This window comes from Coccinella septempunctata, chromosome X, assembly GCF_907165205.1.
Source record: "Coccinella septempunctata chromosome X, icCocSept1.1, whole genome shotgun sequence".
Lineage (NCBI taxonomy): Eukaryota > Metazoa > Arthropoda > Insecta > Coleoptera > Coccinellidae > Coccinella > Coccinella septempunctata.
Window position 1 is genome coordinate 1,112,132 of NC_058198.1, and position 25,991 is coordinate 1,138,122.

The window sequence follows — 25,991 nt, forward strand, 5'->3', positions numbered from 1 at the left end:
AGAAGGGGTGTGCATGATATAACGAAAAATTTGTTTTCAAACTCTTTCGAACCAAATCTTGCTAAAGTATATTCAATTATTTCATTGGGTGAACTTTCCTCCTACACCTACAACCATAGACAAGCTACAGCAAGGATTTGAATGACGTCAATTACTTGTTTACGTACATGCATTGTTGGTTGCAGACTCTGACACTTCTAACAGGTTTTCCTTGTTTTCCGTGTTAGAAAGACACAGGTAGTGGAGGTAAGCAAGAGGTATCTGCTGAACAGGAAAATCGATTTTATGGCATTCGGAAAATGAAGGAAAAACATATGTTGAGTATTCTGTTGAGCATTTTCCATATCTTGATTATCTCATGTAGTTCCTATGTTCAGAAATTTCCACTGTTAATGCCCAATGTTCATCCTGATAGAGTGAGTAGATTTTCAATGTATTGCAGATTTTTCAATTTTTTTGCCCAACATCTGGATATCCCGGCAATTCCATCCCGCTTTATAGTTATCACTTAGGCTCATTACCTGAAAATATTTCAATAATTTTAGAAACAAATCATTTTCAGTTACTTTTCATTTGTGTCTGTATTTTTAGGATGAATTGTATCTTTGTACCCCAGCTAAAATTGTGCCAAACTCAAATTTTTATATTGGTAAGTTATCAAATAGGTGAATGATTTTCATACTCACCAACTCTTTTTTGTCAGTGGGCTTTGAACCAAATGCCACAATGGACAGGATACATCATATGATCTTATTTGGATGTACAGAACCTGGAAGCAATGACCCGTACTGGTGAGAAATCTCATATTCAATTTGTATGTATATATCTTAATGGGTACCAAATTTTTAAGGGATTGTGGTGAAATGAGTATGACAGAAACAAACACTCTGAAAGAAAGGCCTCCTTGTTCCAGTGGAACCCATGTAAGTGTTCCATATGGATTTAGCATTACACTTTGAAGTTAATGTAATGTAAAATGTTTTCCTCCCCCGTTCTTGCAGGTTATTTATGCATGGGCTCGAGATGCTAAAGCCCTTACATTACCAGAGGGAGTAGGTTTTCAGGTTGGAGTGAATACCTCCATAAAATATTTGGTTATACAGCTGCATTATTCTCATAAGTTGCCTGGTAATTTCATGTTGAATACTCTTTGTTATTTTAGAAATTTGGAATGCCTGGTATATCAAAATTATGGCACTATTCAAATTGAGTATTTCAAATTGCACAATAATTTTCATTAGTTGGGCAATACCTAACAACTATTATTATATCATAATTGTTGCATGTTTTTCTTTTCCAGGAAATGAGTTGGATAATTCTGGATTGACTTTGCTGTATACACAAACACCGTAAGGATTATATCATACCAATATGTAACCCAACAAATGAATCTGGACTATATTTTCAGACTGAAAAAGCTTGCAGGTGTTCTCCTGTTGGGAACAGGAGGTGAAATTGCTCCCAAAACCATTACCCATCTGGAAGTTGATTGTTCTATCGATGAAGGAAAAATTATCCATCCATTCGCTTACAGAGTTCATACTCATAGCCTGGGTGTGTTGAAACTTCAGTGGTAATCTTGAGGTAGTGATTTGAATATTTTCAGGCCGTGTTGTTTCTGGCTACACAATCGATCGTGATGAGTATGGAAAAGACCATTGGACCTTATTGGGCAAAAGAGATCCTATGACACCTCAAATGTTTTATCCTGTCTTCAGCAGAAAACCCATTGGTCCTAAACAAAGATTGGTGAGTGAATTGTCTATTAAAATTATTTGATTAGAGGACATTCTGTCTTTGAATGCCTTCTCACTATGGAATGAATTACAGGCAGCCAGGTGTACTATGGAAAGTTCGAGCAGAGATTCATATACTTCTGTGGGGTAAGTAGTAGCAATTTTTTTTTAAAGTAAGTTGAATCCTAATTTTTCCAGACCTACTAATCAACATGAAATGTGCAACTTCTATCTCATGTATTATGTTGAAGATGACTCACCTCTTGATAGGAAATATTGCATGAGTGAAGGTCCACCATTTTATTACTGGAAGAAGAATTACAATTTGAACAATATACCTGAATTTGAAGCATCAGCATTATTGGATCGACCTCCCTTGGTAACTCATCACTAAAAAGTTGCACGAATCTAAAAACTTGAAATGAATGCTATGAATAATTTTGAACTTCCAATTAAGTTTTTGAATATATTGCCCTCAAACTTGAGTCATGAATCTGCACAGTATTAAATGTACTTAAATATTTTCATTTTCATAATTTTTTTTTTAGTTTAAATTGAGACTCAATTTCATTCCTTTTTTTACCAGTTTGGTGGTCTCCAGTCTTCCAAATTTTCTTTCATTATTTCATCAGTTTATCGGTTTTATTTATTTGACCAAAATAAACAAGAGCGTCGCCAGCTCAACAGGTTTGAGGCTCGTCTTTGTTAAAATTTGATGTGAAACACCATGACCACAATGCTGAGATTTAGTTTTGCCCCCCTAGCCCAACAACTAGCGACGCCCTTGATATGTACCCATTGTTATTTACATTTGAGACATTTCGCACAAATTTGTAGATTGAAATTTGATTCATAATGGCAATGCTTATTTTCTCTTCATATATATCAATATATTTTTATCAATTACCACTTTCAAATATCATTAGAAACAAAAATTTTCATCAAATTATAAAATGAGATTTTTTGTAAATTGAAAGTAAAGTATAGTTTTTGTTTTCACTAAAGTTCCTTAAAAATTATATCTGCTGCAGAAACATTCCAAAGTATTAAGATTGATTCAAACTAAATATTCATGTACATGTTAGAATAGTCGTTTTTAGTTCAGTTTTCAATTCAGAACACCTTCTAGAAAGTGAAATTTTAGTTGCTAGTATGAAAGATGTACACAAAAAATATAACTATATATATATTTGGAAACTGACCAAATGAAATTTACTGTGAAGTGCAAAAAAAAATTAAATTACATTCGAGTGGTTACTCAATTATTTTAAACTAAATATTTTTCCAGTTAATGTTATCAAACTATGTATCTTGAATATTTTTTGAGATCTTTATTTTTATGGATTTGAGATTACGATTAAGTGTAGCTTCTAGTCATGAATTCCAATCGTCCAAATTTTCAAATTTACTTCTCAGATTATTTAAAACGTAATTTTATTGTGGTTATCAATTTATGCCATTCCACAAATTGATCTGTTTGTTATATACATATATATATTTTATATTATTTAGTATTGAAATATTTTTATTCTGAAAATTTATCAAAAATTGAATGTGACATATTCAAAGGAAATAAAATTAGCAATTTTACACCGTTTTTTCTTGTGAATGGACACCCTACTTGTGGAGATCAAGATTCAGCGTTTCTGAATTGAACAAATACTTAAAAACTAAAAGATATATCACAATCAAGAGTCGGCGACGTGTATCAAACGATGCGAAATGCATTATGGACCGAAAGGACGGTCATAATACATTAGGCACAGAACTCCTATAAAAAAAAACGTCACAGTGCGGTCGAAATCATATAGATGAAATACATAAAAAAAGCATTTGAAAGAAAAAAGTAAAACTTCACTCATGTTTGTTCACCGGTTCTCATGTAAAAATAATTGTACAATGTGTAACAAACAATTTTATTTGGTTTAAATTCATTACATTATTGATAAATTAACGTTCAGATTAATATTGCACATGATTGAAAATGCTTACGTCAAATGGACGTAATATATGCCATGCATCAATCCAAACTGAAAACAAAAAGAATAAAAAACTATCTTCAATATTATGTAATTAGATACATAAAGTTGTATAGTTGAAACTTAAGGTGCAAGATCTATTTGCCATTGTACTTCTTCCATAAGTAGCTGTGTTTTTTGAGATCACATCAATCTTGAACAATAGTATAAGAAATCGAAAGAAAAAGATATTTTTTATAAGCAATCCAATGTTTTAGATATTGACAATGGCACCATCAAACAAAGTTAAACTATACATATATTCCATTTGGCAGATGATTATTTCGTCCATTCAAAATAAGCCAGAAGTATTTTTCAAACATAAATATGACAAATAAAATGGTGGTTCGATATCCTTCTTAATTAACATGAAAGTAGATGATGGTGCAGTGACACGGAAGCCAAATTGGGGATTGAAAAGGTTTTCAGGATAATAAGAAGGCACAAGCAGCGGCTGTCCAGCATAGTGAAGTCTAACTAGAATGGAACAATACCCTGTGAATTGTCAAGATAACTGAACTGGAACGGTTTATCCAAGTAATGGCTCTTGTAAGATTCCTTCAATTAGTAATGAAAGCTACGCATTCATCTGATTAAACCAAACTAGGGAAACACATATAACAGGAAATATTCCTTTCTGAAATGAAAATTATAGAATGAAATGAACAAATTGAAATGTTTCGAATAACATATAATAACATAGCTCTTGAATTTTACATTGGAATTTAGTTAGCTGCCTAGTTGTGAATCTCTGAAAAACCAAACACCTAGCCTTCAATAAAAATTTCAGGTCTCTGAAAACCAATAAATACAATGACATGCTTTTACATCAATTGATGTGTACATAATTAGAGATATACTTTCTGTTGAGGCACTGTGAGTAAGGCATTTCTACAATAGTTCAGTGGAGATAGGGTCTTCCGACTAAACGGACTTATCCAGTCCAGATTCTGGATTGTAACTTTAAAACTATGTGCAAGGATAGTGCACACAACAGTAGATAAAATATATGTTCATATATCCATGTATAACTATATAATTTCAATTTTCTTTAGTTCAATATACAGAATAGATATCATACTTTGAAATTCCAAACAAATTGAAAAGGCTACAACAATGAACACTATGTTCCTTGGGGAAGTAGAACATTCAACACATACGGACGACATTTTAGACCACACAGTTGATCAGATTCCTACAATTATTTTGAAACTATCAACAATAAGTTTAAGATGTTACACAATGCTCCTGGAATATTCAAAAGCTGGTCTATAAGACATCAAACACATCAAATGACTATATTAGAAAAATAGTAGGTCAAACAAATAATTTTGAAATCTAATTTCATTTTCGAAATTCTTGAGATACAGTATTGAAATCATAATTAGCAATGGAATTGCAATTGTTAATGCATAGTGAATGGTAAATATAGGTTTATATATTATTCATCAACATCAATACCATCAACATATAAATGGACTATCATTATTTCATCTTCTGTTATGACAGAAAACAGAAAATACTAGGTTTCAGTTTGAAATGCCAGGAGGGTTGTGTTGAATCAAAAGGTCTTCCCTTTTTTTTATACAGTGGGTCATCCGTGTCGACAGCCGATGAACAGAGTACATCCGATAACCAGCTGGGAAAGCACCAATATTCATATTTCAAAGTAACTTCCTGCACAGACTCCAAATGTTAGTGGATGCATTCTCGCTAAATTAACAAGTGTATATTATAAATAATATCCTATTCGCCTAAAAACATTTATAAAAAATCCTAACTATTACATGAAAATAATGGCACTATATACTTATGCTTGTTTCTGATAAGAACTTGAAGGGATTACGTATCAGGTAAATTTAAATTACCATCAATAATTCTCTTTTTAGTGCTTAATCTGTCTAATTGATTTGAAGGACAGACAAATCTTCTCTTCAAGTTGCAATATCAGAAAAAAAAATTTGGAATTAACCACTAAAAATATTTACAGGAGTTTTGTAATAACAGTAGATTTCTACAAGAAAGATCTTGATGAATTTCCCTTATCAGTCTCAAACTGGAATTATAAAATTTTTTGTTTATTATAGTAGAAAATTTCATACAGTTGCAGTAGGCAGAGCTGGTAATAATCTCTGCATTTACATTTCCAGTAACAATGAACCAATGACTGTGTCTGACATTGGAAGAAATTGATCAGGTCTTTCTTTAAAGAAGTTCAAATTATCTAATAAGCAGGGTGTTATTCCAAACTGTCATCAGTTTCAAAATAAAACTGCTTCAAAATCGGTAGAATTTTCTGTCTATTTCATTTTCAACATGTAAAATGAAAGTATAATTTTCCTTCAAGACTGTTTCCTAACAATCATAAACTCAATTTGGCGGGGGGTTTAATTTTATCAAGAATTTAATTTTGGATTATTGGAAATGTCATTGAATAAATTTCACGTTGAATAGAAAAATGTGACCTTATAGTTCATAAGGAATTGAATAACTTGTATAAAATTTTCCAAATACTAATGACAATAAATTTCAATGGTCCATTTTTGAAATGTGTTATATGTCAACATTGCACTTTGTATTTTTATCACTGGTACAAAATATCTTATATAAAGTAGAAATGAAATTTGTCGAATTAAAACAATCGAATTATCAATATTATATAAGTTTTCTTTAGGAATTCATATACAACAGTTTCAAACGGATTTGAAAACCTTGAACAGACTAGATAAATATAATATAAAATGGTATTTACAGAAATTACATAAAATTATAGTGAAAACAATTAACACCTTGAAAGCATTATTTGCTTAATATAATCGTTACGCATCAAATATTTTTTTGAAAATTTCGGGGTCCGCAGATTGTTTCTCTAAGTGGGACTGAAAAGGAACTCTGGAAAATTTAAACTGGATTGTGTATAAATTTGTGTTTTCAATATTGACGTTTTAAGTATTTATAAATATAATTGTACTTCTTAGTCTTTTAGTTATACCAATGTGATGTTAATCAATGCAGTTGCATTATCGCATGTTCAATTACCACTGTTCCTGACCAATCGATTGCAGATGTATACGTAATCGACTAAAATCATAAAATACGTGAAACGCACCACACTAACCCATCCCAAATATCCTCGTTTCTATAGAAAATAATTTCATGCTTATAAATTTCAATTTAATTATTGTTCAACTAGACTCAAAGTTTATCACATAGGACGACAATTGGCAATAGACTCATCATGATCAGTATTTAATTCTAACCGCACTATGGCACTTTGAGTGTTCTGAGCGGACGAAATTTAAGAAGGCCAGTCGGTAAGTCTCGGTCTCTTGTGCATCTGTACCGTTTCGTAATCGCCACTAGAGGGCCCCGAAGGAGAGGGCAAGTTCGTAGGCGTGACACTCCCGGGTGTTGACGTTATCTGACCCGCAGAGTTCGGCCTGGGATGATGACTATGCGCTAAATTAAGGTTTTGTATATGGCCATGATGCACAGCAGCACTCAAATGCGTATGGTGTTCGCGTGGAGGTGAAATTGGTTCACTTTTTATCTTAATCGGTACAGGTGACGAGGATTGTGGGGGTGGCGTACTGCTGGATACCGCCAGATGGGGTAATCCACTTGTATGTGCTAGTGATGTTGGTATTTGATGACTGGCCCATGATATACCGAGTCCCATGTCAGTACCGATACTGAAATCTTGGGGGGCAAATGATGAACTTAGAGAACCTGAGTAATTAGAAGATAAGCCGGGAGTTTGCAACGCAACTACTGGAGTGTTCAATGCAGACTGCGTTCGCGAGTGCTGAAAAAAATTATCATTATAAAAATTCACCAACAACAACTTCAAGCAATGCATTTACAGAATATAACAAACTATACATCAGATCTCAGTGAAAAAGCACTCTCATCTGTTAAAATTTTATATAGAGACAAGATATAGCCTTTGGGATTTGCAATATCAATCAAAATAGGTTGACTTATAACGAAATCTCTTTATTCTGGCATAAAGCCCAACTGCTGCTATCCATGAGTAAACCAAGCTCATTGTTATAGAAGGTTTGAAACAAAAACTTTCTCATCAACAAGAAAATAATATAAAAAATCAATACAATCAGGTGGAAACGACTAAGAAACTGCCAAGTCAATATTGATGAAGAATTTTTCCAACATTCAGTTACTCACAGAAACTCCATACATAAAATTCTACAAAATGGGGTCCAGATCTAACCACCAAGTATGGTTACTAGTTTCAGGATAACTAACCTCACTATAAACCACATCATCTTGGGTAATACCATGCCCTCCAAGTGGCGCCGGTATTACCACCCGAAGATTCGATCTAGATACAGGTGAATGTTGTTTTGGATGTTTCGAAGAGCTCATACCAGGGCCAGGACTTGGCCCTGGAGATGGTGAGCCTCCCATGGGCGAGGCTGAATTTGGATAACCGTTGCTCATTTCCAATATCGCGCCACTTGGATATACAGAGTCGGTCTCTGAAGATGATGGACGAGGACTTATACTTGTGTGCGCCATCTGTGGACTAGATTGGAGAAGACCACTCTCGTTGTAACTAATATTCACTGGTACTGACACTGGTTGGTTGTAGTTTGATCCCATGTTCACCTACAAAGAAGAAAAATTGACATTGGTATGAATATGTTAACGTCAAAAAATGAACTTACCCTTTGTCCATTCATCTGATTCTTTTGAATAAGCATTTGAAATTCCTCGTCTATCCTTGTGTATTTAGCTTCAGTTCTTGGGGTCAGTTGGTATTCTGTTTCTGGTTCCGGACTGTCAGGGCTCATGACTCCGTTTTTATGCTCCTTCTTATTAAGTGCCTGCAAGTGTCAGTGGACCAGCTCATGGAGAAAATAAGCCTCAAGGGCTAGTCTATTTCTACCAAGCATATACAACAATTTGATAGAATAGCTTCAAATAAATTATGGTTTTTTTAATGTTCATTCGGATGAGGAATTTTTTTATTTGAAGCTATTCCTTCAGTAGGAGATTTCAAAGATTGCACTACAAACTAAAATTAAATAAAGAAACTTGAGCAACAACTGAGATTAATAATGGCAAATGCAGGAATTGATAGCAATAAAAAATATTAAAACATTCGGTAATACCCCAAGTTGAAAAATTGCTTCTTTCAGCAGGTATTGATAATTTATTGCGGTTCATAGGTCACAAGCGTCAATGACAACAAGTTTTTTTTGTTTTCATTTTTTTTTATCTCATCGAGTTTCTGCACTAGCCGAATATTGGGCACAGTTGCTGCTGGCTTAGATGTACCTCTATAATGTTCTTGTTTGTTAAGGATTCGTGTGGTTCATTATATTCCGTGTACTTCAAGAGCACCTTGTCCATGTCCGTACTGGCATACTGGTATAATTTATTGCTACTACTGAAAATAATTAGAGCAATTTCACAGTCGCATAGTACCGAGAGCTCATATGCCTTTTTCATGACTCCGAATTTGCGTTTATTGAATGTCACCTGAAAAACATTGAATTTATTAATTATTTTATCGGTGAAAAACGCGAAATTAGATGTGTTACAGACAGAAGGAATAATTTCCACAATGTGAGTTCATGTGATTTGGGGGTCACATATCCAGGATCTCCATAGGCAACAATACTACACCCCTCAAAGTTCAATGTGTGAATTTTGGCGCCTTCGAACTCTATGCATTTAAGGCCAAGGTTGGAGTGGATGCAGGTTCTTGCATTTTTTGACTCGAGCGTATGGATGAAGCAATTTAACCTCAAGCGCAGAATTCAATTGTTGGGTTCTTGTTTGGTGCCCAGGTGAGCAAGCACGTGTAAAAAAACGTACCCACTATAACCTTGGCCTAAAAATATTTGTCCAAGTCATCTCCGATCAACCGGTTGTTCACAAAAAATTGAGAGACAAAAGTTTTCTTTCGCAAAAAAAATTGAAGCCATTTAAAAGGTAAGTATAACATTCTTTTGCAAAAATCAAGTTCAAGAAACCATTCTTTTCAAGTGTAACACATGTAATTCCGCTGATAATGAGTAATATCACCGAATACTATTGGTATGAAGAGACATCTCAATAGTATCACTATACTGGCAGCGAGCATCCAATGATGAATGAGAGAAAGTTATTTCTATCATTTCATCAGATTTCTTTACGTAATAAATGCTTCACAACGGACAGTAAATTGTGAATAAATTTTGTCATTATTTACAACAGATCGTCCTGAACAATCATTTATCTTATTAAAGTCAGCTACTTACTTGACGATTCCGTTCATCTGTGATCCTGGATATTTGAATTTTCTTACGACCCATGGCAGCAATTTTGAAATACTGATTTTGGAACCGTTTTCACGTTGAGAAATTGGCGAAAGCCGCGAACTGATGTGAAAAGGTTGCTTGTCCTCAGATCCCCTCAGTTCCTGATGGCTCAAAAAACTGAAACGAAAGAGAATAATAAATGTCAATCTTCGAGATATTCGAATGAATAGAATAGAGTTGGAAGGGTTTTGAGAGGATTCCAAACTGGGAACAATAAGCAACTTAGATCGACCTCATAGTTCCACCCCCACAGGTCGTCCGACGTGCCAGTCCGGCTCTGGTTGAACTAATCTACGAGGGCGAGAGCTACCGCAAGTGGAATATTCTGGGAAGAGGGTTTATTTGTTTTCGTTACGAAAGGACAACATCCAAATCTTATATGTGTATATGAAGAGGATTTCTTCTCAGAAAAGTGTTGAAATACAGACAGAAAGTTGCAAAATTTCCACATCGATTCCCTTTTAATTTTTCACCACATTCCAGATTTTTCTGAAACGTTGATGTCTTGTCATTAACCAAACGAGCTTAACTCTTGCAGCTTGTATCATATCGAGTATTATTGGTTTGATCCAGTGCGAAAATATGATTTTCTTCTCTTCAAATAGGTCGATTGAAACGGAAAATTGGAAAGATCGTCCTCGGGCAGGAAGAGACATCGGAGGTGGCATTTTTTATAGCAGCCCACTCTCGTTACCGTTTTGGACGGGGAGACCTCATGCTTTAGGAGCAATTTTACACCTTGCTAGATTGAATTATCTGAAGATACGGTGAATACACGAGGAAGGGGGCCACCTGCAAACACAGTGACCTGATTCGGTTCAGGGTAGGAGACGATCGATTCTTTAGGGCGAATTGAACAAGGCCGGCGCGCGTGGCCTACTACGTGGGTAGATTGTCCTACCTGTATGTGCGATCTTTGCGGTAGCGATGCTGTCAACATTGCGAAAATTTCCAATAACCGCGAACTAGCCCAAAATTTATAACGATAGGGTGCTACAACAGTCCCAGAATCAGCGAAAGTCAGAAAATGGTCAGAATCGAATCAAAAAATTTCAATTCAATTATTATCGAATGCTTCTGGTAACTGTGTTTATAACACTAACTAATGCCTCAATTTGTAACATAAACAATGTTTTTTTTTCGGAAATTCGAATAAATCCTAAAAATTAATTAATTAAATTAGTCATCGTTGATTATCCGATACTACGATAAGAGAAGATAAGGAAATTATCTCTTTGAAACTAAAATTATAAAGAATTGAGTGTCGAAACACAAATAGTAGGGCTAAGAATAGTATATTGCTAAACGAGCACGGAATCAATGCCATTTCCCACGAGATGGAAATGAACACTGCGTGAAAGTTAAACATAATAAATTTTCTACATAAATTAGTCAATTTCACTGGTCATCATCTTCTTAATTGGACAACTGTTAAACCGAATCGATGATTTACTCTTATTTCACATATTTACATATTTTTTTTTTTTCATTACCGGCATAATACTGTAGATTCATAACCGTATCTAAAGAACTAAAGAAATTGAGAATATAGATAGTATCCCATAGTCAAATCAAAACATTCGACCAAAAAAAAAAACAGAAAAATCATCGCAGTCATCAGGAAATTTTCAAGAGCAGTTCAAGAGTAACAAAAAAAAAAAGTTAACACAGACCTAGTAGGGTACACTAAACTTATATTTCGAAGTTTTCCACACACATCTCAGATAATATCGGAATAGTATACCGCTAGTCGCTACTTCATTAAAACATGCAGAATTCCTTCTTAGAATGATGATTACACATTAAGTGTACACCTTGTATTCAACTAGCGTTTACATCCTTAGCTGACCTCTGGAGGCATTGCGACGGGCTGTTATCAACCTATCAAGCGATCTTTCAATCTACTACAGAGTTCAAGAAAAATTCCAAATAATTTCACTGGAAAATGCTGAGGAAATTTTGGAAAATCATAGTCCGATTGAGATTTTTTTAATATCGATGAAAAAAATCGAAGGATGATATGGTTAAAACAGTTGAGGGAAACCCACTCCTAATTAGAATTCAAGTTCGTTCTCGCAGGGCTAATGAGGCATTATATCAATTTTCAGCACAGGAGAGGAGTCTCATTAGTTAATTCGAAATATAGTAATAAAACCAACAGAAATCACGGTGGATAACGATCATTTAATCAATGGAAACTCAAGTAGGAAAAATTCGGAATAAAAATAATAACAATTTAGGGATGAACATTAGGTTCATTCGTCTGTCAACAGGATGATATGTAATATTTTAATCATTCACGATGTTTGAACTAGGATACAAAATTGTCTGAATACGAATGATCAGAGAACCCGTCAAAAACAAACAAGATAAATTCGATAAAAACAAGGATTCCTGATTAGGTACCGATAATAATTGTATCAGAAGACCTCACAAAATTAGCACCTTATCCAGTAATGACCTATCCATAACAATAAATATTATATCTGCACAATCTTTCAAAATAACTTGCACTGAACTATTTTTAATAGATTTTGATTCCCGAGACTAAATTTAGTACGAATTCGTTTAAAAATAAACCAGCAAGTACGAAAGCGAAGAGGAAAACAAAAATAGAAGAATTTCAGCGGAGTTGTACAAGTTTATCTTGTGATAGAACAATGACAAAGTCTCGTGTCCAAAAATACTTATCACGAGAAAAAAATTGTAGTTTCAAGAAAATGGATTAATTATTCTTCAGGGAAAGTTCATAATAAAATCTGGAATGTGGTGATTTCCGAGAGATGACAGAGGGGCTAATAGAGTTTTTCGAATCGGAAAACTTACCATTCGAATTCCGAAATGTTGTTCAGTTAACCGATAAAAAACACATCTTTTCTTCTTAGTCAACACTCGATAATGAATAAATAGCAATTGTCTCTTCGGTAGGACACGAAGTGATGAAAACCGGCAGCTGTTCAGCAGTGACAGCAGGATATGACTAGAGAGCAACAAGAGTGAAAATTCCACCAAGAGCACCAAGCAGCAGGGAGACTACGACGCTGCGCACCACGCGTGAACTAACTACCCGATTGAGTTTTTCGTTCCCGTTCCTGGGCTTGTGCCAAGCTGAGATGATATGCTGATACCCGCCACCAGAGAGTGCTACGCATTGGTCAATAGCCTACGGTGACGTTGCCAGGCATCCGCCAATTGAAGCGACCTACAGCGTCTACGCTGTACTCCCGACAGCTGGTGCGGGATGGAAAAACGCGTGGGGTGACGCAGAGTTAACAGCATCTTGACGCCGGCGCCGGTTTCAGTCGAAGGGGTCGTCTCCATCTATCAGCATGCTATCTACCGATAAATGGAATAATTATGAAAAAAAATCAACACGGATCAGCTCCTTCATGCTAGACGGACAAGCTAAGTTCTGTCCCTATTTATGATTGGAACAAAACATCAGGTCTAATGACCGAGGAGAGCACCTATTCCCCAAAAAGAATGAGCAGAAAGAGGGAAGTTCCCCATAGAAATACACTCAGATTTTCCACACAATCTAAGCTAAAGATGAACAAAAGATACCTTAAAGGTGGACACTGATATTAGTGCGTGCAGGCTGGGAAGTGGACTTTAAGGGAGTACCAGTCAGCTCACATATCTTGCCAATGAGATTAATAGAAATTATCGAACAATAAACAACTTCCAAATCCAGGAAAACCTTTACATCATAAACGAATTACCCTTTCGATGACAAATCAAAATATTTTCAGATGAACCCCACTGAAGAAGAAACAATTTCCAGAAATAGAATGATCAGGATCTGAAATAACCCATTTCCAATGGGTATAAAAAACATCTTCCATTTATATCACTCGACAAAATAATAGATTTGAGATGTTACATAACTTTATCTGCTGCAGGTACGCTATCCAGATATAAAATGAATGGAATTTACAACAGAGTTAGGTGGAACCTAACGAATATAATTCCTTCAATGGACTCCAGTTAAGAGGAAATCTGAAAAGTTCCAAAAATATCAAAGATTTCAACCCTTGTGGGTAGAGTCAGGAAATGTAGGATAGAGAAGAAGATATAGAAGAAAGAAATCATTTTTTTCAATATTTCAGAACAGAACTGAAATTTTGTAACATTCAAATTCCTTTTTTTCGATACTGTGTTACAGGATTGCTTCTTTGAAAGTTTGAGGATTTCCCTATGGTTGAAATATCACTATTTCAAATTTCAATAGTTGCTATCATGGAAAGCAATACAGATTCGTGTTTGGTTCACTCTCGATAAATTTTGCATCCAATCGCATCAGTTAATCTTTCATTTAACCCATTTCTGCATATCGACAATATTCCATAATATCAGATTAGGAGGAGGATTATATCTCGTAATGCAACAAAATCCTCTTGTCAGTAGAGAAACATGTTGGCACAGATTCGCTGGATGAAATTATTACAGTAACTGACATTTTAATTTTCATCACAATCTGACGCAGCTTACTCAGTTTTATTATTATTATACCATGCATAATGAATATTATAGTGCATCCATTTTTAATGAACGCATACGGGAGATACAAATACGCTTTCACAAATATCCATCACAAAACGTTCATATTGGAATTTTTGGACGCGAGCAATTGGCCATGTATAATGAAAACATAACTGAGGGAAGGTTTGATTGAAAGCATTTTAAATTTCCGCATGTAAATGATATTTACGCATGGTTTTTTTCGGCATGAAATATGTACCTAAATTTTGAATAAGTTTTAGAACGATTCGTATATCTCATACCTAATACAGACAATTTAGCGTATTATTCCGTCGAATAACTGTTTGTCTACACCAAATTGTTTTTTCGCCCTCTGCCAAAATTTATTTTTGGACTAGGAAGTTTCATACGTTGGCATTGATATCTGTATCATCTACAGAGAGAATTTTCTGAAATTTATATAACAGAATTTCCCATTGAAATGGATTATTATGATAATTTTCACTATCCCTGATTTATCTTTGAAAATATACGATTCCACGTCATTAGAGACAGTAGTTTGTCGGAAAAACTGAAAATATTTCCATACAGAAAACGGAAATGAATAGCAAATGCGTTCAAAATTTATTGCACATTGAGAACGTGAGAGATAATATTTGTTTACGAAAATATTGTTGTTTCCATTAACTATTATGATATAATGGTTAATTCTTCACAGAATAATTTGTTACTGCTGCTGTGAATTGACTTTATTTGATGTAGCTGAAAATTCTATACCAATAGACATACGAAATACTGAAGCACAATGTGCAGAAACCATTATCGTTTATCCCCAATTTATTTCTTTATTATGAGTCGATATAACAATAACGCCGGTAGCGAATGCATACATATAGAAGACGACCGAGTCGACAATTCAACATACTGCGAATAGTTTCATTTTCTCTGAATATCTAGGCTGAATACGAGACGAAAATCATGAAATTAATACCTGTACCAACGTCTGAACTGATTCGTTTCGGTTTAATTTATGAAGTCGCATTAAGAAGAAAGACATGTCGTGTCGAGGCGTGGTAACAATGGATCTGGAAGACCGCCAGAAAATTGATCCTTCAATGCTTTCCATCCGAATGAGAACGAGATCCTAATTCACGGCTCATTTTGTTTATAGCCTGCAACAATTCCAACACCAACCTCCGGGAAAATAAGAAGGGAACTGAACCAGACAGTTTTTCGAACTAAAAATATGAACTACAGAAGTTGGAAAAACTGAAGATGAGACAATTTTGTTGTTGCAAGATGTTCCCTACTGGATATAATCAAGGGAAAGGCTGCTCAGATGGGAAGGAAGTGATCTCAACTCTCCATATGAACTGAATCTGATCATCGGCCAATCTGTTCGCTATCAGGTTAGGGGGAACTAGGCTGATTCCAGGGGCTAAACCGAACAGATGGAAGCATAACGTCTTGGCGGAAATCCGGCGACATACACACAATTCCTTCGATCACCTAACTGGATGGAGGGCCTTGCCCTTTCCAGCAATAATAAATCAGATGGGAAGATGGGACAATAAAATTCAACGTGCAGTACACAGAAAACGCACAGCCATCCACATTCGTAATATATCTCAGACATATTATGAATAATAAAGCTGTTTTTACGTTTTGAAATATTTAATCTGTTGGATTTTGTCCTATCCATGAAAAACGATGAAAATTCTCACCACAACTTTTCCAAACCAGGAAAAATATCGAATATAAACTGGAATACTAAAACGATTATAAATTGACGAACGAGGCTGATGGAAAATGCAATATTTCGCTCAACTGATGCAGGCTCCGCAACGAGCTAAGCGTCAGGAAGCAGGATGCCAGGTAGTAATATAGGGAATATAGGATTTGGAGAGAGATTTCAGATTGAATGACGTTATTCAAATATAGAGGTAGACAAACCGAGATCCCCACAAGACGTTATCCCTCTTTCCATACGGCCCAAGTCGAAGCACGTGTTTCCCAATTTCCTTCCCCTACCCATTCTCCTCGTTCCAGACACTCTTCCCAACATTAACGCTGTTTCCGCCATGGTAAATAACAAATGTCAATTACGGACCTTATCGACGATCTGGAAAGGTAAAATACCCTCGAGTGTTCAATTTTCGAATGGATTATCTCGTCTTTCTGATACATTATTATGATAAGAGACTTAGGGGTGAGATTTAGTAAGTCCACACAGAAAATCTGATGACAAGCTTCGACAACTCCAAAATATTGTTTTCACAGAATGATTCGATTATGGTAACGATAATTATGATTGTTCTTCCAACCTGAGACCACGCATTTATATCGAAAATATTTCTTGTTGGTTACTGGTAATATTTAACCGATACTTCAATCCATAACGGTTGAAATTTGATCTACTGATAGTTCTGAATTGAAATTTCCGAGACTTAGTGGAATATTGGACGAGATCTCATTCATTGTAACCATCAACAAAATGTTCTTTCTGTTTTTGACTTTTCGAAATTTACTGGAGCATCGAAATGATGTGGAAAAATCCAGTTGAAACTCTCTGCTAAGAAATCGAACATTCCTTCTGTTCTGCTCATCTTTCGCAACCATCTCAACAGGAAGAATCTTTCAACAATACACGTGGAAGCTGAATGGTCCACATTGATCGATTACAATTTCGTAAATTCCATCCATACTTGAATTCCAATTACTTGGTTTCATGGGATTTCGTGTTTTTGAGAATGCCACAATGATTCTTGGCATGAAATCTAGAACGTCATTAGTCTAATTTTAAATCACATTACATTTCTCGCATATGTGCAATACAACCCAGGCGGACCTCGAAAATTCGTAGAATCTATTGGGTGAATATTCTTCGATTTCTGCTTAAAATTTCTTTACTCTTCCGGTAATTTGTCTTAGGAAAAAATTAGGTTAGGAAATCACGATCAATTAAACTTAACTCCTCATTTTCCGATATAGGTATGAATGTTCAGTCGCAGAATCTAATAATAAAATTCAATGACGTTATTGAATCTTTGCCAAAATCAACTAAACATGCTGAACTAGCTCATAAATCATTACGGACAGAAAATTTTGGACGATGTAAGGGCTTATATTTCACTAAACAGTAATAATATCCAATTACATCAAATGTTAGAACGGTCTTTGAATTTTCCACATAAAAAATGAAGAAATAACACAAAATTTTGGAGTTCGTGAAATCAAGTCTGAAAATCTGATCATATTATTCCTGGTCAAAAATATATCGCATCAAATCATTGAATTTGTTAGGGGTAATAATTGGAATGTTTCAAAAATTTTCTCTATATGAGTTGAACCACTACAATACCCATTTTCGATTATGTTTGTTCGTGTTAACCCTGTGTAACTCACACAGATATTCAACAGTTGAAATAACATGAATTTAAGGACTTCCTCAATATATTAAGAGCATCAGGGGAAGTGTTATGACGTGAATGTCTTCAGGGTTGGCTCCGGAAGGGGAAGCAGGATGAAATCGATGTTTTTCAGTCCTTGAATATTCAGTACGAGGGAGATTGAACGATGGAGTTCAATGAAAAAAGAATATGAAGAAGACGAGTAGCTGCAAAACCAATAAGGCCATCAGATGCAGTTTTTAATCGGAAACTCAATTTTTTGAAAAACAAAAAATTATAAGGACCGACTACCAGGAAAATCTCAATGCCAATCTAAGACCCCCTTCTGGTAGGTCCATTCCGAATAAGACCAGAGTCGAAATTCAACACAACAAACTTCTCCAGCGGAACCGGCATCAAGTTCAGGTGTGAAGCGGCATTAAAGCTACTTCGGAAATGTTTCAGTGAAGTTAACCATAACTTACGTGATGAAGATTGGGGCAAAAAACGAAGCAAGGGGCCGCGTTACTAAAGATAGATTTTGGGCACGTGTGCAGCGGCGAATCCGCCATGACCGAGATGGAGGGGCCGGGATGGAAGGGGGGACTAGAAGCGTCGCGACGACGGCCCGCTAAGTTGACTCACTGATCATGGCAGGCTGAGCGCCTTCTGCGCCGACAGGAAAGGTCCAGCGTCGTCTAGCGGTTACTCACCTCTTGGTGGCTGCCAGGAAAATGTTATGCCAACAGAAATTCACCCCAACAACCCAGTGGCGTCTCAAGTGAACATTTTCTTGGCACAGCACTACCCTTTAACGTCAAGGAATTTTGATATACATAAAGGGGGTTCAGTACATTTTGAGATTTGTAGATTTCGACATACGAATGAGTTGAATCCGTCTGCCATTCAGAATTTCCTCGGAAACTGCTAGATACAAGAGGGTGCGATGTAATAACCTTCCCCTCATTCAGCAGGTGAAAATTCGAGGAGTGAGACATACAAATTTGGGGGTTGGATGGAGAAACAGAGGCTTAGCTTCAGGACTTTATATAAACTGCCAGTCGAAAGTTAGGTTACATCACCCTCCATACAAAATATGACCTCCACGTGCATCAATAACTGATTGACACCTTCTGATTTTCACCATTTTATGGAAAAAATCCTGCTGGACTATCTGGACTTGTGTACCAGCTCCATTTCCCAGTTTTTAAGCTTGTGTAAACATCTTCTGATTGTGCTTCGTGAAATTGAAGTACCTGTGGCATTTCTAACACGGTGATTTACCATTCTGCCGGTCTTCTGATGGCTTTGTAGCACGTGATCTACCACTTTTGGGTCTTCAACGAACAGTACCATGAGAGTGAACGTGAGATCACGTGTTCGACCATCCTGAAGCATCCCAAGGGCTCTCCTGTTGGCGTTGCCATCAGAAAGAATGTTCTTGGGCCCAATGAAAAGCTACAGCTTCTCTTCATACAGTTTGATCATGAAGCTGTAACCAATACCTCTCCTTGGACGTCTATGTAGATGGGCAAGAAGTAAACAATAATAAAAATACGTAAACTTATAAGATTGTTCTGTTCAGCAATATTTTCTGATTTCGGTGTAAGCAATCCAAGAATTTAGGTTTGATGTGTCGACCCTGCGTTCATTCTCCTGGTAAACGATCAATTATTATCGATTCGGATCGCAAATTGGGAAAGGCACGCCAATGGAGGCGACATTTGCGGGCAGGATCGAGGGAAGCAATGACGGCGGCAACGTTTACAAAACATTGGAGAAGCGAAACGGCCCCCCTTCTCAAGTACCCATGCCTTTTATGGGGCGATGCGGCTGCCAAGTGCGTCGGATTACTTCCTTCCTCCCGCGTCCCACTTGGGGCAGATAAACCGAACGCCAGCGGTAAGACAACGGCTCATCTCTAGGAGCTATCTCTGACGGGATAGGCTACCGATTAGGAAGATCCACGGTGCCACCTGAATCAACGAAGAAAACATTGCTAATTTCACATTATTCGCATATTATACCGATAGGAAATCACTGACATGTACCTCAAGTTGCCAAATTTTCAGAAAAGGGTCCTACTGGAGGAAGTACACTGCTTCCTTCACCATCAGTAATTCTTCGCGAATGGGTTCCATGAATTCGATGTGATACCACCCTTAGAGCCTCACCAAAAGTTGGGACAGCTCAGATTTAATGGAAATTTTTATAAACCACTTTCCTGATTTAATTTTTGTGTTGCATACCAGGGGAAGAAAACCGAATTCTCCGACTAGAATTTTTCGCAAATTTAATGAGGAAGAAATGTCAGCCAGAACCGCAACCCATTGAGAATTCCGTTTGGTTTATCTCGAATGGTATTCGGAATATGAACACGACAAAGAAGTTCATAGAACTCCACATTTATATGAAATTTGTTTCGGAGTAATCACAGCCTAATAAATCAGCCATTGTACGATAAAGAACGCTAATAGAGAGATAATGAACCAATTAATTAGTTTCGAATGTTCATAACGAAAGAGAGAGAAAGTAAGAGATGAAGCTTGTTTGATGAGCAATAAGGACGAGCCGGTATGGCACGTGTTTCATCAGTCTCTGTTCATGGAATGGATCACAAAGCACTTCGAACATGAAACTCTGCTAACTTCCATGCAAAATGCGAATATTCCAATATACAGGAATGATATAACAAGATATAGATGCAAGGCAATGAAAGTTGCAACTAATGAATGCTCTCTATCATGAACGCGACATTGATTAAATCCTCACAAATTGAAACGACAGGCTGAAGCACGTGCCAATAGGCACTTTACAGGGTGAAGGCCGTAAAGGAACTTCTGCAACATTGATCACAAATGAATGTTCAACACTGCATAAAAAAATCAACAATTATTAAGGAAATGTAGCTGTTGATCCACGAATAAGAAGTTATATCACAGCACAAATAAAAACACCCCTTCTTTGAAGAAAATCCCGTGGGAAAGGTCAAGGAAATTACTTTTTCGATGAAGTCGACTTATTTTAGACGTTGATAGTGAACTTAATTCGCATTCACCTGGGTTATATTTAGATTCGCATAAAAGATCTCCATAAATGATAAATTTAAATTCAGTCCTAGAATCAATATTGTAAACTGAGCATAACGTATTCATATAATTAATACAGTACACTGCAATTATGACGAAGAGGAAAAGCGTAATACCACATTATTATTCATGTATGAACATTTTCACGTTAGAAAATCTTATCGCAGAGGAAAACTTTCAGTATGACCTTGGGACAACGAAAAATTGTGGAAATAAGAAATACACCTTATCGAATGGAATCAAGGGAATATAAATAATCCAACGACAAGCATCAATGAAGATTAGAGGTCTATGGACCACGTATGGTACCTGCGTCTTTTGATAAACCCACTGTCAAAAGGTGTTGAATGGAAGAACTTTGTTGACTAAACTGGGGAATGGTACGATCAAGAGAAAACTATAGATGAAACTGATTATCTTTTTCCATATATAGGGAAATACTTATTTCTATAATTCGTTGAGCAATATGTTAATAGTGGTATTCTCGACTGGACCTTGACCAAGGTTGGGAAATCCCTAAATCCATTTGCGGTCAGGATAAATGATTTGATCTTCGGCTTTGTGAGAAGTAAATGATCTGTAGCTTTCATTGCGTGACCACATCAGTGCAACGTTGTATAATTTAACGTTTCAAAAAGAACACCAAAGGTTCCAACCCTTCAAATCAGCACGATTTTTGTGAAATTTTAATTGAGCTCTTCCCTCTCTTGTAACTTCTCACCGCTCCATTTTCTCATCTCCCTTTTCATCCCATCAAAACGGATAGGATCGCATTGGATCTGTTCTAAGCTAATTAGCGAGCCCAAGGTCCATTAGTATTTGGGCCCGTGGCATAAAACTACAACGAGATCCAAAGTTTGGGATGAATTCGATCTGCCGCAGGATGCAGAAGCTATCAACAATTTCGCTGTGATAGGCTGTTATCATCCTTTGCAGGAAAAGCAGGGTCCTTCTAACTGAGGTTCGCGGGGTTGTCGGGCCCGTGAGCTGGAACATTACCAGCTCCCTCATGCGAGGTAGTTTTACACATATACTTCGTGTATAAGTGCGTGTTTCACTTGCTGAAATGGGTTGGCTACATTGACGTTGTGAATTGGGTAATACATCGAAGATACCACTCATGCTGAAACATCGATTGTTTCTTCCAATTATGTTCGACAATTTAGGAAATGGATTTCCAATACTGTGCTCATCACAAATCAATGGAATCACTGTTCCAACACGTCTGAACTAGAAGATTTCATAATTGATTCTTTCAAAAATCCACTGTTATCGCTTAACAGTGATACCATCATCAGAAGACGATTAATTTCGTCCCATTTCTGTTGAAGATTGATACTGTTTTAATTACTTCATATCGAGGAAGGCGTTGATCAATACTTGCAAATCAGTCTGTTACTGACATCCAAGTAGACTTGTCAGCGGCACCCCTTTGTTGCGAAGAGCCCAATTTTATTACCCTTGGCAATCTTCCGGAAGAAGTCTTGACTTGTAACCTAAATTATCATGGTCACACATTTCCAATTGAAATTTCATCTAAGATTATCGTCATTGCTTGTTTCCTTCGACCTGACCAATGAAATTTCTAGTAGGCAATAAGAATTAAGAAATTGCTGAATGCACATATGAAATTAATTGAAATAATCTTTCTCTAGGCACTATTCGAATAAATAATAATAATGAGCTCTCGATTCATAAACACTGAACCTTGTGGAAGCCCAAAGTCTGACCAAATTTTTTATCCCTGAATATGCAATAATTTTTTGATGCTTCTTTCCCGCACAGATTCTGCATGTACGTTTAGTGAACGTCTTCTGAGGAACCTTTTCATCTAGGCAGATAAGAGTAGGCAAATACAAGTTTCCCAGACTACAATAATTACACAATAGGTTGTTGTCACATAAAACGCTATGAAGTGTTCACAATTATCGGGCGTTCAAGGTTGGATATAATATTCTTACTCGTTATTAATGAATTGTAGTACTGTACAAACGCGATGTTGGAAAAAATGATAATGGTTATAACATTTCTCATCGAAAGGAGATATACTTAGTACTGTTTTATTTATTAATCATTTGTTCTTCTGAGTATGCGTGAAATATTTATAACGTATATGCAAAATTGTTGTTTGTTATTAGTTAGAACCCTATCTTGAATTCCCGAAAAGTTTTTCTCCTAATCTAACATAAATCCATAGTGAATCCAGTAGATATCATCCAACAACTACCATACTCGCTCTGTTTTGAGAGCTCAAATTTCTCACTCTGAGAAACTGCTAGATTGCGTTTAAATTTCAATTTACATCTGAGAAAATCTAACATAACGAATAACTGGTTCTTCTATGGAAGACGTGATTTAGTGACCAACAATAATTCGTAATCAGCGTAATCAGATAAGGATACGAAAATGACAGCAAACAATGCACTTCATTGTTCAATCAATAAGAGTTGAAAAAAAGTTTTGTTTTATAGCCGTGAAAAAACTGGTTTCAATGAATATAAGATTCGATAAATTTTTGTATTCTCAGCATCAATCTAGACGACATTCGCTTCTCATGCGCCTTCCACGGCCGTGACATTATGTAAACATTATTATACACAAGTTCAAATCTTGATAGTCATGCAAATGACGAGGAATATACAAAGCGATCCATAATTTTTGTTCGCAAATATGTTTGTCTGTTCTGTGAAAGCCCAAGGCATGATCGAATCAGCATCTAGAACCCAAAAAATATCAACCATATTCAGCTCCTCACATAAATTGTATTCTAATGAGTAGAACGATTCATATCGTATAAAATAATACAAATATGATCATCAGACACTGTGCTACTCAAAATTTCAACTCAAACTAAAAAAACTATCAAGGTATTGGCCTACATCATTTTCTACGATTCGTGAGAACTTTTTTTATATGAATTATTATACTTTTTTAGAAAATAACTTCACTTCAGCGAAAAAAAATCATATTTCCGAATGTATTGATACTAGACTCATAAAACTGGAATCAAATATTGCTATAATGAACACCATTCGTCGAATGAGTTAGTTAGTTGGAGAGTAATGAAAATTCGAATTTTGCATCCAGTGTAATACAATTTATTTGCTATAAATATGGGAGCTTCCTTTGAAATTGGCAGCGATGTTTTAGTTTCATTAACAATAGTGCACACAATTGGAAGCACACATCAATTTGTCCCAGCTAAATTGAAACAATCTGGGTTTATCGTATTTCCAATATACAACTTTTCATTTTCACATCAAAATTATACCTTGCAATACTTTGAAAGCTGATTATGCCGTTCGGGACAGTGGTAATAGTAAATTTTTTCAATTACCCTGTTTTCTCCTGCGAATTTCGAACTGAGGTCTTGCCAACTCCAACCACACCTGATAGATGGCGTAATAACATTTTGGTGACACTAAACTTTACTGGTTGCAAATGATAATAAACTGATATGTATAGAATTTGAAGCAACATAACTTTCACAACACTTATCCAGAACTTCCACATGGTAATTTTCATGATAATCGTAGAAAAATGAATTATTCACTGTCACAAATAATACACAGAAAACCATGACCCGGAGATTTCCACGAAAGGCCTAGAAAAGTAGAAAACTCCAATTGAAGGGTAATTTATTGAGGAGAAAACGATAGCCAACAAATCACGACAAAGAACAGATACCCACTGCAAGTCAGGGAGCTTTCAATCCAGAATAAAATATCCACGCTCAAAATACAAGTTTTATTTCAGTACTGGTGTAGCACAGGTTTTTGGGTATTTTTGACCTGCCCAAGTTACACACAGCATTTGCCCGAACAATTTTTAATGTTAATTATAGAAATAAACAAACAAAAATATCTATCTATACATAGATTCGCTAAAGGTTGGCTTTTATTAAACCAGAAAATATACTCTCGATGCCAATAGAGCGTTCCTTCATTCAGAAACTCTCAGAAGAACTCAAATGGAAGGCAAGATATTACTTTTTTTCGATTTTCCATCATCAGTAATCTTTTATGGTATCAATGTAAGAATTGCTTACGAGTACGGAATTGGAGAAAAATGGAACGAATATTTTTCAGTATCACATTGAATAATTGTGTTCTGAAGGTGATCATTGCTAGCACCGATGTATGAATTAGAAAATTATACAACTTTCCAAACTTGGCATGCATAAGCGTGTTTCCTTCCATCGTTCTATTTCGAGCCAAATTTCATTACTTCTTCTAGAGGGGGCATACTACAAGAATCGGTTGATAGAATGGTGTGGATAAATGCGCCCATTCCTAAATACAGGCTGATATAAAATTCACACGACTAAGATTTTCAATCGGCTCAACTGAAAGTTGGAAGGCAAATTTATTGGGTCCTCTATTAATCATTACCAATGAAATTGGAATATTTCCAGAATGAATCCTTTGGAAGCATACAATTTGAATTTTTGTTTATTTTTCGATGTGCGAATTCTTCCCTCGATGAAGAATAATTTCCGAACTTATTCACGAATACAAAATTTTTAATCTAGTTGAAATGCCAGACAAAAGCGTGAAAACCCAGAGGAAGTGATTAAGCATCCAGATATAATGCACGAACAAACCTCAAACCTTGCAATGCCTCGTATAGGTCAGTCGTAAAATGTGCATCATCTAGTTATCGATACAAAAGGACATCTCACTAATTATACAAGTAACAATTGAATACCACATATTATGCTGTTTCTATTTTCGAAGATTCGATCTTTAATTGAAGAACAAATCTAATCTCAATCGAGTTACGCCTTATCTGTTTTTGCAACAAATTACGTAGAAATACGACATACAGAAAAATGAATATAATTCCATCAAAAAGTGTATCTGATAAGAACACGATAATTTTGAGAGAAGTTCCTTCGATAAATTTGGAAAGTACATATATTACGAATTTTCAGATATCAATATGGAAA

General features: G+C 35.8%; 2 protein-coding genes and 1 long non-coding RNA gene across 7 annotated transcripts in view; 1 reads left to right on the forward strand and 2 right to left on the reverse strand.

Moving 5' to 3' along the window:
• The first annotated feature begins 282 nt into the window (after positions 1-282).
• Positions 283-3,326, forward strand: LOC123322259 (peptidylglycine alpha-hydroxylating monooxygenase). The gene is made up of 10 exons (XM_044910196.1): positions 283-416; positions 592-649; positions 704-791; positions 851-923; positions 1,002-1,128; positions 1,301-1,349; positions 1,409-1,554; positions 1,607-1,749; positions 1,831-1,883; positions 1,935-3,326. The coding sequence occupies exons 1-10, from the start codon at positions 300-302 to the stop codon at positions 2,128-2,130; spliced, it is 1,050 nt and encodes a 349-aa protein (XP_044766131.1). The 5' UTR covers positions 283-299; the 3' UTR covers positions 2,131-3,326.
• On the reverse strand, positions 461-821 carry LOC123322262. The gene is made up of 2 exons (XR_006539111.1): positions 687-821; positions 461-521 (listed from the first exon to the last, which is right to left on the reverse strand). It is a non-coding gene; the product is annotated as an uncharacterized LOC123322262 (long non-coding RNA).
• A 312-nt stretch (positions 3,327-3,638) lies between the features above and the next one.
• Positions 3,639-25,991, reverse strand: part of LOC123321655 (myocyte-specific enhancer factor 2) — a 31,353-nt gene continuing 9,000 nt past the window's right edge. For 2 of the 5 annotated variants that reach the window (XM_044909381.1, XM_044909379.1), the window contains exons 3-7: positions 10,024-10,200; positions 9,056-9,259; positions 8,443-8,601; positions 8,021-8,383; positions 3,639-7,559 (exon numbers count right to left, since the gene is read on the reverse strand). In XM_044909381.1, coding sequence (XP_044765316.1) covers positions 7,053-7,559; positions 8,021-8,383; positions 8,443-8,601; positions 9,056-9,259; positions 10,024-10,077 — 1,287 coding nt within the window. In that variant the 5' untranslated portion in view covers positions 10,078-10,200 and the 3' untranslated portion in view covers positions 3,639-7,052. Of the gene's footprint in view, positions 7,560-8,020; positions 8,384-8,442; positions 8,602-9,055; positions 9,260-10,023; positions 10,201-12,909; positions 13,167-24,380; positions 24,627-25,991 lie in introns of those variants that run through there. The other 3 variants (XM_044909382.1, XM_044909380.1, XM_044909383.1) reach the window with 3 other exon arrangements.